The sequence below is a fragment of the Oncorhynchus kisutch genome, linkage group LG2, assembly GCF_002021735.2.
Source record: "Oncorhynchus kisutch isolate 150728-3 linkage group LG2, Okis_V2, whole genome shotgun sequence".
NCBI lineage: Eukaryota > Metazoa > Chordata > Actinopteri > Salmoniformes > Salmonidae > Oncorhynchus > Oncorhynchus kisutch.
The window spans coordinates 51,203,722-51,216,479 of NC_034175.2; the positions used below are offsets into that span (position 1 = coordinate 51,203,722).

General features: G+C 42.3%; 1 protein-coding gene across 3 annotated transcripts in view; it reads left to right on the forward strand.

Moving 5' to 3' along the window:
* Nucleotides 1-12,758, forward strand: part of LOC109904482 (semaphorin-5B-like) — a 196,259-nt gene that overhangs the window by 126,570 nt on the left and 56,931 nt on the right. For all 3 annotated transcript variants that reach the window (XM_031797168.1, XM_031797159.1, XM_031797164.1), the window contains exon 9: nucleotides 5,799-6,084. In XM_031797168.1, coding sequence (XP_031653028.1) covers nucleotides 5,799-6,084 — 286 coding nt within the window. The remainder of the gene's footprint in view (nucleotides 1-5,798; nucleotides 6,085-12,758) is intronic.

A 12,758-nucleotide genomic window follows, 5' to 3' on the forward strand; every position in this document is an offset into this window, starting at 1 on the left:
GGCAGGTCAGCTTCAAATAGGAACCACTCCATGGTTACCAAGGGGGCTTCAGTGTGGCAGAGATGGGATGAAGACTGGGATTTATTCTAGAATCTGATGTCTTTCAAAATATAGCAGGTGCCTGATTGTCTAGGTGGAAATGGGTTCTAGCCCAGCTCTCTTATAGGGGAAGTGTGCTGGTAGCCAATAACCTAACCAACCGCCTCTACCCCGTGGCACAGACTAATGAGTTTACAGACACCAGGGGGCCTGATAAAAGAGCTTCGGAGGACCCTTGTCAATTTCTTCTGGTCTGGACAACATTGGATTAAAGCTGCAGCCCTGTACCTGCCACTGCACGAGGGTGGGTAATGCCTGGTGAACATTTCTTCTAGGGTCATGGCTTTCTGGCTTCAAGCAGCCCAGAGACTGTTGTACAGTGATGGTTCTAGCTGGGTTGATACAAATCAAATCAAATGTTATTTATCATATACACGTTTAGCAGATGTTATTGCGGGTGTAGCGAAATACTTGTGTTTCTAGCTCCAACAATGCAGTAATATCTAACAATTAACAACAATACACATAATACACACAACCTAAAAGTAAAAGAATGGAATTGAGGAATATATAAATTCCTACAGCCTACACATTGATGAGGAGAGCGGGCTGTTTGGGCTTAGACAAGCACCTTTTCCTCTTAATAAGGGTCTGACCCTTTTTTTCAATTTTCGCCTAAAATGACATACCCAAATCTAACTCTAGCTCAGGACCTGAAGCAATGATATGCATATGCTTGATACAATTTTTTTTTTAAACACTTTGAAAATTGTGCAATCTCAAATTAATGTAGGAGAATATAACACATTAGATCTGGTAAAAGATAATACAATGAAAAAAAACATGTTTATTTTTTTTCATCATCTTTGAAATGCAAGAGAAAGGCCATGATATTATATTGCAGTTTAGGCGCATTTTAGATTTTGGCCACTAGATGGCAGCAGTGTGTGTACAAAGTTTCAGATTGATCCAGTGTAGCATTGCAATACTGGACAATATTTTGTCTCTGCCCAAATGTGATACATTTTCAAGTACATAACTACAGAGAACATACAAAAATGATATGGTAATACAAAATTAAAGTTTACACACTCCCAGGAATGTCATACATGATGGATCTTATACACTAACTTTCACACATCTAGATGGCCAGGCAGGGTGGGTGTGGAGCCAGAGACAGCAGGGGTTCAAACTGTAGATCCCACTTCCTACATTTGAATATAAAAATAGATTTTTATCAAACAAAACTATGCTACATTTGATCTCTGGGACCCCCAGGATGACAAATCAGAGCAAGATTACTGAATGTAAGTACATTATTTACCTTCAGAAGTTGCTGTAAAAGTTTTTTGTTGTTGTGCACTCTCCTCAAACTATAGCACGGTATTTTTTAACTGTAATTGCTACTGTAAATTGGAAAATGCAGTTGGAGAATTTAAGCTTTCTGCCCGTATAAGACCTGTCTATGTCCTGGAAAGTTTGCTGTTACTTATATCGTCATGCTAATCACATTAGCGCACGTTAGCTCAACAGTCCTGGTATAGGGACACTGATCCCGTAGAGGTTAAAGCTAGAGGGGGTGATTTGTCTGACCTGACTCCATTCTATGAGTCTGTTATGCAGACTTGGAGAGTTTTCCACATGTCCCGTAAGGCCAGCACACCACTAGGGATGTGGCTTTTTGAACAGACTCTTTTTTTATAACAATGTCATCCAATCCCGTGCTAAGAGTTCAGCCAGCCTACGTTCATGTCTGTTAGGTGTGGGGTGTACCATGCTGAGTCATCTGATGCTGAGCAGTAGCAGATTGTTGGAGGAGCTGGGAGAAAGAGCGGGGATCCGATCATCTTGCCTACTGTGAAAGGTCGTAGCTGAGTTCTGCGACTCCTTGCCAGTACTTCATCGGCAGTATGTGACTGATACTTCCAACTCTGATTGATGTACGGAGGGTCTGGATTATGTGTTCCCTGCGCTGAATGTAAGTGCTGCAGTGGGGGCATTCAAGAAGGACATGGGTATTCTGTTTTCTTTCGACACCCCGGAGCTGAGGGAGTTCAATGCGGTGGGAAAGAAGGCCACATACATAATATGTGTAAAAGTGTCCCCTGCTTCTTCCCTGGAAGGGGTAAAGTCGACGAGGTGGTCGGATGTGTTGGTCAAGGTGCCTCCCCAAAAGGCTGTTGGCGGTCTTTATATAAACTGCCCTTTGATAAGAGGACAGCTGACCTCCAATGGAGGATAATACATGGAGCTATAGTCACCAACATGCATCTGGTACACCTGGATCCAACTGTTGGGGAGGGGTGTCCATTCTGAAACTCTGGCACATCTGTGTACCAGGTTGGTCGGGATGATTTGACCTGATCACTACTTGGTTCTCAGCTCTGGGAGAGGTTTTCTCTTCCCAACTGTTTATACTTGGGCCAAAGTACAGGTTTAGTCAAAGGGGTGTAGTGTTCTTACTTAACCTTTCTGGCGCAGGTGTTCCGCTAGCAACCCACCTCAACAACATCCGGTGAAATTGCAGAGCGCCAAATTCAAAATACAGAAATAGTCATAATAAACATTCATAAAAAATACAAGTGTTATACATCGGATGAACTTCTTGTTAATCCAGCTACGTTGTCAGATTTCAAAAAGGCTTTACGGCGAAAGCATACCATGCGATTATCTGAGGACAGCGCCCCGCCTACAAAAGCATACAAACATTTACAACAAAGTAAAGTAATTATAAAAGTCAGAAATAGCAATAAAATGAATCACTTACCTTTGAAGATCTTCATATGGTTGCAGTCACAAGAGTCCCAGCTACACAATAAATATTCATTTTGGCGCGTTTTGTTCAGTAATCCACTGGCTCAAAGGCAATCAAAACATGCAGATGAATACATCCTAATAGTACCGGTAAAGTTTTTCGAAACATGTCAAACGGTGTTTATAATTAATCCTCAGGTTGTCAATTGTCTAAATAATCAATAATATTTCAACCGAACAATAGCGTCTTCAACAGAAAGGAAAAACAACGAAGGGCGCGCACTCGGTCAGGCGGGCACTCGGTCAGGTGCGCAAACCAGCTCTGCATTCTTCCTCAGTCAACAGACAGAAAGGTCTCATTCTTCTTCATTTTTCAGAAAACAAGCATGAAACAATGTCTAAAGACTGTTAACATCTAGTGGAAGCCATATGAACTGCAATCTGGGTCCTAACCCATTAGATACTCTATAGGCATTCAATTGATAATACCCACATCAAAAAAATGCCACTTCATGGATGGATTTTCCTCAGGTTTTCGCCGGCCATATCAGTTCTGTTATACTCACAGACATTATTTTAACAGTTTTGGACACTTTAGAGTGTTTTCTATCCAAATATACTATTTGTATATCCTTGCTTCTGGGCCAGAGTAACAGGCAGTTTACTTTGGGCACGCTTCTCATCCAGACGTCAAAATTCTGCAGCTAAATTAGCAATCTGGAAGATGAAAGAGCAGTATTCGGGGACAGGCTTCTGTGGACGTGGTGGGTATGCTGGAGGAGATGTTGGCAGCAAGACAGAGGGTTGAGTTTGCCTATTATAAACTGGTTAATGACATTGGGTTGTTATGAGCATATGGGGTATTCAGTAGTTGTTGCGTTAAGTTACAGTGGAGGAAGATTTGGTGTTGTGTTTTTAATTGATGTTTAACCATTGATGTTTGAGTGTTTATTGTGTCATGGGTTCCCAGACCTAAAGTTTTTTTTTAAACTCTCTCTCTCTCTCTCTCTCTTGCTCTCTCTCCTCCTCCTCTTCCCCATGGTCAGTCACGTGGCTGTGTGTGAGTTACAGCCCTCAATCAGACTGTGTGGAGATTGAACAATCTGTTTGTTGGATTGACGCCCACACACATTACGCAGCCTAAACATGTATATTATACTGTATCGACTGTGTATAGAGTATTAGCTCATTCAAATCCCACCTCTGACAGCAACCGGGCCGTGTGTGTATGTGTGTGTGTGTGTGCGTGTGCGCCTGTGTGCGTGCGTGCGTGCGCGCCTGCACGTGTGTGTGTGTGTCTGACAGCCGTGGGGAAGCAGTAGTGTTAATATACGCTGAAGCCTTTTTCCTGGCTTCTCTCTCTCTGTGGTAATTATCTAGGACCCAGCAGGAGGTCTGGTGAAACAGTACCACACGCGCACACACACACACCTTCATTTACATGGCTGTAAGCATCGGTTAGCTGACTGAACTGGAGAACTCAGTCCTCCATTAAACAGTATCATGAAGAGCCAGGTTAGGGAGGTAATGGTAGATTTGTCATGATAGATTATCAGAAATGGATTACATGATTTTACATGGATTACATTACATGTAATTATTTACAGCAAAGCTGTGGGTTGTAACATGGCAGCCCCATGCTGGCATGTTAACATTAAGCTTACCCTAGAGACAATGATCAAACAGTGCGATAAAACACATGGAGAAAGCAAACTATAGGATAAGAATAATGGGACAGTGGATGAAGCTACAGCTGACAATATATATATTTTTGGTTAACATTTTATTTTGTCCCATCTATAGATGCTCCACTAACTATCAATCGACTATCATTAACATGTCAATGCATTTCTTTGGACTTGCAGCAGGGAAGCATCTGTAGATATCACCAAACATTGTGCTATTTGGTAAACTAGTCCGTCTCTACCATCCATTTTACCCATTCCTATTTGCTGCCCCCAGCTACTACCCGCAGTTGTTTTTTTATGAGTGTTCTGAAATGGAATTATGCGTTCTGTTATTGCTTCTGATGCTGTTTCCATTCCTGCTGACCGCCTGCGTTCTCCTATAATCTCATTCTCTTAAAAGGTAGTGCTGGCCCCCGGGGCACTTATCATCATGACTGTTTGCAGGTTAATATCTACGCTCTCTGCTCTGCATCCAAGCTGTCCGTTTGTGTGAGTGTGTGTGTGTGTTTGATATCACTGAGAATGAATGTTACCTTAGGGAAAGCAGCATCGACTGCACATACTGTGTTGTTCTCACAGCCTCACTCCTTCTCTAGTCATGAACAATCCTCCTCTACATTATAACTCTACAGGGGAGAAGGCATGCCACTGGTTATCACATCTGGGTTCAAATAGTATTTAACACCTTTCAAATGCTGTCATTGAGTGTTTGTTTGAGCCTGAATTTAATGCCAGATGGGCAGAGTTTGCACTTTTGGAATTAAACCATTGGTTCCATTTTGTCCAGGCATGCTCAATAAAGCATATTTTAAATGTTGTTTGAACCCTGCTATGTCTGCTGTTAATGTGTTCAGTGTTGGGACTGAGGCTAACCCGTGTCTGTAATAATAACAACTCACAACAGGGAGACTGTTTGATTGGCCGTACCATGTAGTGTTTCTGAGCACCAACTAGAATGGATGATGAAGTCACAGTCTATATTGATTTTGTTCCACTCATCGAGTGCATTAGTCTCATGTCTTTACCACATCAAGATTGATCATGTGTTCTGGCATTTTACAGATGGAGGAATGAATGCAGTGTATGTTTTATAGGATGACTGTGACTAATGAATGTATCTCCCGGGATGACTTTATTATCAACATGACTGGACACATTCATTCGTCAGTATAAACTAGCATGACATTAAGAATCATCCCCTATGGCTGCATGGACTCTAATGCTCTCTCTGACTTTGTCTCCTCTTCCCCTATGCCCTTCTTCCTCTCCTTCTCTGTCCCCTACCCTCCTCCCTTGTCCTCTCCTCCTCTTCCTCAGAGCCCCATTTCATCTCAGCCTATGATGTGGGTCTCTTCACATTCTTCTTCCTGCGTGAGAACGCTGTGGAACACGACTGTGGGAAGACCGTCTACTCCCGGGTGGCCCGCGTCTGTAAGAATGACATCGGAGGGCGGTTCCTACTGGAAGACACCTGGACCACCTTCATGAAGGCCAGGCTGAACTGCTCGCGCTCCGGAGAGTTCCCCTTCTACTATAATGAGCTGCAGAGCACCTTCTATCTGCCTGAACAAGACCTCATCTACGGGATATTCACCACCAATGTGTGAGTGATGAGTAATAGTCTTCTTATGCAAGACACACACACTCAGGAAAACACACACACACACTCATGTACAGGTGCAGTAACCACGCACGCACCCTCTCCCTCCCACCCCCACGCAAACTCCATTACTGCAGTTTCCAGGCCTAATGATTAGCATTATTCAGCATCCACTTCTTGAGAACACTTAAGTTGTGTTTGAATACTCATACTAACTGCACTAGCCATACAATTTATGACATAAATTGATTATATAGTATGCGTATTGGTCATATTATGGGTATAGTTAGTATGCCAAAATTTCCCGGATGTCGTGCTACATTCACCAAAATACAAAGTATACAAACAGTGGACACTATTTCCATGCTTTTAGTGCCCATAATGCAATTCTTCAGAAAATGGGTTGAGGGTTCATATTTTTGTCAGATTTGAAGAAAATGGCATAAAATATGCAGCCAAAATCCAACGAGAAAGGATACAAATAAATATTACTTTAACTAATTATGATGTTAAGAATGTTAATGTTAAGAAACTGTTGAGCAAATAAGTTACCTTACACGTTATGTTGGCTGACAATTTGTTAGCTATGCTATCCTTACAAACAGTGGTGGAAAAAGTATCCAATTGTCATACTTAAGTAAAAGTGAGTCACCCTGTAAAATACTACTTGAGTAAAAGTCTTAAAGTATTTGGTTTTAAATATACTTAAGTATCAAAAGTAAATGTAATCGCTAAAATATACTTAAGCAACAAAATATTTAAAAAATTCCTTATTTAAAGCAAACCAAGAGGCACCAATGTCTTGTTTTTGAAGTTTACGGAAAGCCAGGGGCACACTCCTAAAATCAAGACATAATTTACAAATGAAGCATTTGTTTAGTGAGTCCGCCAGATCAGAGGCTGTAGGGATGACCAGGGATGTCCTTTTGATAAGTGTGTGAATTAGACAATTTTCCTGTCCTGCTAAACATTCAAATTGTATCAAGTATTTTTACTTAAGTACTTTACACCTCTGCTTACAAACCACATAGCATATCATTACAGCAGTAGGTACCGGTATGTTAGCTAGCTAGCTAATGTTAGTTGGCTACTATTACATCAAAATTGCCAGTATATTAACGAAATGCTATCTAACTAACTACCCAAAGTTTATTGACTTGATTATCCCTGTCATTCTTAGCTAAGTGGTATAGTCATTGTGCGTTCTTAATGGACATTTGGGTGCTTTCGTAAATTCGCTCTGGCTATCTACTCTGATTTCAGAGCACTCTCGTCTGAGTGTACCAGAGCGCAGGATAACTGATGAATTTACGAACGCTCAACAGCCGTTGAATATGGTCGGTGTCAGTAAACGTTGGCAAAAAAAGGCGTAATAAAATTGTTGCCAGCAGCACAGTTACAGTCACCAACGCTCTTGATAACATGAAAATTGCCTAACCAGCTCTGCTAGGGCGAGTAAAATAGTCAGAGTGAGGTAACCTCTCATTTGTGTCTGGAAGTAGCTAGCAAGTTAGCCAGTTAGCTTGGGTGCTTGACTGCAGTTGTAAGGTCAGAACACTCGAATCAACCCTACTGCCAGAGCGTCCAGTGTGCTCTGAACGCTCCAAGAGCGAAATGCTCTGAATTTACAAACGGGCAATCTGACAACACTCTGAATTTACGAACGCTCAGATTGAATTTAAGAACACACCTGAAGTCGTAAAATGTCTAGCTAGTAATTTGTTATGCTAGCAGTAGGTTGAATAGCAACAGCATCAACTTCCGGTAGACAGGCGAAGCGATAGTACGCTCAACTGAAAGGATAACGTTCCTTTACAGAATACTAAAATTAACTAATAGTATGTAGTTTTTACTCATTAAGTATGTATTATGCAGTATGTTAGTATGTCATCGACGAGGCTGTAGTGGAGCAGGTTGAGAGCTTCAAGTTCCTTGGCGTCCACATTACCAACAAACTTACATGGTCCAAGCACACCAAGACAGTCGTGAAGAGGGCAAAACCTATTCCCCCTCAGGAGACTGAAAATATTTGTCAGGGGTCCGCAGATCCTCAAAAAGTCCTACAGCTGCACCATCAAGAGCATCCTGATGGGTTGCATCACTGCCTGGTATGGCAACTGCTCGGCCTCTGACCGCAAGGCACTACAGAGGGTAGTGAGTACGGCCCAGTACCTCACTGGGGCCAAGCTTTCTGCCATCCAGGACCTCTATACCAGGCGGTGTCAGAGGAAGGCCCTAAAAATTGTCAAAGACTCCAGCCACCCTAGTCATGGACTGTTCTCTCTGCTACCGCACGGCAAGCAGTACCGGAGCGCCAAGTCCAGGTCCAAGAGGCTTCTAAACATCTTCTACCCCAAGACACAAGACTTCTAAACATCTAATCAAATGGCTACCCAGACTATTTGCACCCCCCCCCCCCCCCCCCTATTTTAAAGTGCTTCTACTCTCTGTTATTATCTATGCATAGTCACTTTAATAACTCTACCTACATGTACATATTACCTCAATTACCTCGACTAACCGGTGCCCCCTCACATTGACTCTGTACCGGTACCCCCTGTATATAACCTTGCTATTGTTATTTTACTGCTGCTCTTTAATTACTTTCTATTTATTTTATTTTATTATATTTTTCTTAAAACTGCATTGTTGTTTAAGGGCTTGTACGTGAGCATTTCACTGTAAGGTCTACATACACCTGTTGTATTCGGCACAAATTTGACTTGATTTGATTAGTATGAGTATTCGTACAATTTGAGCAAGTGAGGCAGAGTAAGGCAGAGAGCCTTTTTCATTACACATTCTACCTGCACTAATGAGAATTGGGATGGTTAGAGGAAGGAATCTGTGGTTGTTTTCCAAATGGTACCCTATTCCCTACATAGTTTACTACTTTTCCTTTTCCTATAGTGCATTACCCTATGGGCCCTGATCAAAGGTAGTGCACTACATAGGGAATGGGGTGCTATTCGCGACACATCCTGTGTGTTACTGTACTGGGTGAGCTGTGCCCTGACTCATAAGCCTGGGTTACACAGACCATTGTTTAAGGAATGCGGTATCATCCACTTCACTAGAGGGAGAAATGAGTGTGAGCAGAAAAGAAGATGCATCCACCACGTGGATGTTGCCCTTTTGTGGAAAAGAAAGAACATGAATGTGGTCCATAGGTGAAGAGGAAGTGAGAGAGTTTTGCCCTTTTCTGAAAGAAAGAAAATCTCACTGTGATGCTTTCACAGACTGAGGTTTCGGAGTGTGGAGTTGAGGGGTGTGGTATAGTACAGTTGTTGGTATTCAGATGTGTTCCATGCTCTGCTCTGCTGTGCTCTACTCTCTCTCAGGGGAGAGGAGTCATCCCCCTCGCCTTCTGCTGCTCTCACCTGTAAAGTTCTGACTCCCAGTAGGTGGCTGCTCTCCATCACTACCGGAGCTGAGGCTATCATTACTTCTCAGTACAGGACCAATGTGCGTGGATGTGCATGTGCGCGTGTGTGTTTGTGTGTGTATCCCTCCCTCTTTCCCATTCCAATCTTTTGTCTCGGTCCCTATCTTTCTCCCAATCCCCCAGTCCCTCCCTAAAACTATTCTGAATAGTGTGATATCATAATGCAATCACAGGAAGCACTGTCTCCAACTGTCTGTGTTAAATTGAACATGGTCAAAGAACTCCCAGGAGTTTGAACTGTAAAACAGAACAGAGAGAGGGAGGGAGGAAGGGAGAGAATTAAGGGGGGAGTGAATGAGGAAGGTAAAGAGAGAGAGAGATATGCTGGTCTCCATCTGCATTTGCTTTTAGCAGCTGACTGGGTTTGCAATCATTATCTCGTCAGAGTAGTGAACTTAAGACCCTCAGAGCATGCTGAGGCCTTATAATTAACTCTGGACCTTATTGGCATCTCCCTCCCTCGTCCTTCCCTCTGTTACGGCCTCTGAGTGAGGCTTTACAGCATCTGTGTTTCTCACATTGAAATGGGACTGTCACTGGCTAATGTTGAAAATCCTGAGGTGATTTCATTGCAATGGCTTTCTCCATATTTGGTATGCGTTCTGAATGAGCAGCTGGATGCTGCTGCAGGTGTTATCGTAGAAGAAGCTGATTGGCTCACACAGTGATCTGATTTGGCATGTCTCCTCAGTAACCTGGTAACCATGGTGTCCTGGCATGGTGTAATGTGTGTGTGTAGCTATCTGAAGGGTGATACATATTTTTACCTGATTTTGCCAGATTTTTTTCTAAACTTTTTTCCTTCACCTCAACATAATAACATCAAATGCACCTTGAAATGAGCTATATTCTCCCTGGAACATGTTGGGTAAGAATCATATAGATATACTATTACTATGATTATTCGCTTTACTTTTACAAATTATTCTTTCAGCTAAAAATACTACTTCCAGGCACCTTTTTTTAGCATGTGCATAAGACAGTAATCTTTTGTACTGTATTGTAACATAGCTGCTGCTGTTTTATAGCTACCTGACTCCACTCGTCAAAGTGATTGTTTCAGACTATAGCATTGTAGCTCAGATACTGCATTGTTATGCAGTAAAAATATATATGGATGGGCCTCCCGAGTGGCGCAGTGGTCTAAGGCACTGCATCGCAGTGCTACAGTAGCAGAGCCACTAGAGATCCTGGTTTGAGTCCAGGCTGTGTCGTAGCCGGCCGCGAACGAGAGACCCATGAGAGACCCCCAAACCCTTCCCCCCAAAAATTATAAAATAAAAAATAAATCTATATGGATAATCTTAGCCTTACTTCATTTTCTACTCGCTGCCTCCCTGCCTGTCGTACGGTACAGGGGATGCTGAGTGTGCTTTTTGTTTCTGCTGCGATGCAGGTATTCACTGGTTGGAAAAACATTTTTACCTTAACTGTGTCCCAAATTCCATAGGGCTCTTTTGAAAAGGAGTTCACTATATGGGGAATAGGGTACCATGTGGAACACACTTGATGTATTTTTTCTGGGTTTTTTTTCTATTGAGGTGAGGTGCACAGACTGCATTAGCTCCATATACCCTGCTGAGACTAGAGCCTGCCAATGATAGGCACAGCACATCTGTTACTGTGTGTGTGTGCATGCGCGCACTTGTGTGTAATTGTGTGTGTTAGAAAGTATTTTGGAATCCAGGTGTCTCTATGCTCTATACAGTGTGTATATATATATATATACAGTGGAGAGAACAAGTATTTGATACACTGCCGATTTTGCAGGTTTTTCTACTTACAAATCATGTAGAGGTCTGTAATTTTTATCATAGGTATACATACTTCAACTGTGAGAGATGGAATCTAAAACAAAAATCCAGAAAATCACATTTGTATGATTATTAAGTAATTCATTTGCATTTTATTGCATGACATAAGTATTTGATCTGTTGGCTGCTTTTCCTGTGGTCCAACTCGTCTCAAACCATCTGAATAGGGTTGAGGTCGGGTGATTGTGGAGGCCAGGTCATCTGATGCAGCACTCCTTCACTTTTTTGTCCTGTTGGGAAAAAAATGATAGTCCTACTAGGCGCGAACCAGATGGGATGGAGTATCACTACAGCATGCTGTGGTAGCCATGCTGGTTAAGTGTGCCTTGCTTCACTGTGGGAACCACACATGCGGAGATCATCCGTTCATCTACAGTACTCTGCGTCTCACAAAAATACGGCAGTTAGAACCAAACATCTCAAATTTAGACTCATCAGACCAAAAGACAGATTTCTACCAGTCTAATGTCCATTGCCTGTGACTCTTGGCCCAAGCAAGTCTCTTCTTCTTATTGGTGTCCTTTAGTAGTGGTTTCTTTGCAGCAATTCGACCATGAAGGCCTGACACACGCTGTCCCCTCTGAACTGTTGATGTTGAGATGTGTCTGTTACATGAACTCTGTGAAGCATTTATTTGGGCTGCATTCTGAGGTGCGGTTAACTCTAATGAACTTGTCCTCTGCAGCAGAGGTAACACTGGGTCTTCCTTTCCTGTGGCGGTCCTCATGAGAGCCAGTTTCATCATAGCGCTTGATGGTTTTTGTGACTGCACTCGAAGAAACGTTCAAAGTTCTTCGCATTGACTGACCTTCATGTCCCAAAGTAATGATGGACTGTTGTTTCTCTTTGCTAATTTGAGCTGTTCTTGCCATAATACAGTATGGACTTGGTCTTTTACCAAGTATGTATATCTTCTGTATACCACCCCTACTGTACCTTGTCACAACACAACTGATTGGCTCAAACGCATTAAGAAGGAAATACATTTCACAATTGTTTTGGTTACATGTTTCCATGTGTTATTTCATAGTTTTGATGTCTTCTGTTATTCTACAATATAGAAAATAGTAAAAATAAAGTATAGAACCTTGAATGAGTAGGTGTGTTCGGACTTTTGACTGGTACTGTATATATGGGCCATCTGGTGTGATGATGTGTATCATCCATACTAGTCTGCTCTCTATAGAAGCCTTCACCACTGAGCTCCACTGTGCATGTGCAGAAGCAGGCAATGTCTGTGTCCCAAATGACACCCTAATACCTATATAGTGTGACACGTTTGACTAGACCCTATGGGCCCTGGTCAAAAGTAGTGCACTGTATAGGGAATAGGATGCCATTTGGGATGAAGCAGTGTCACTTAGCTGCACTGAGCATGTGCAGAAAAATGACGAAGTCCAGTGGATGCTGTTGAAATC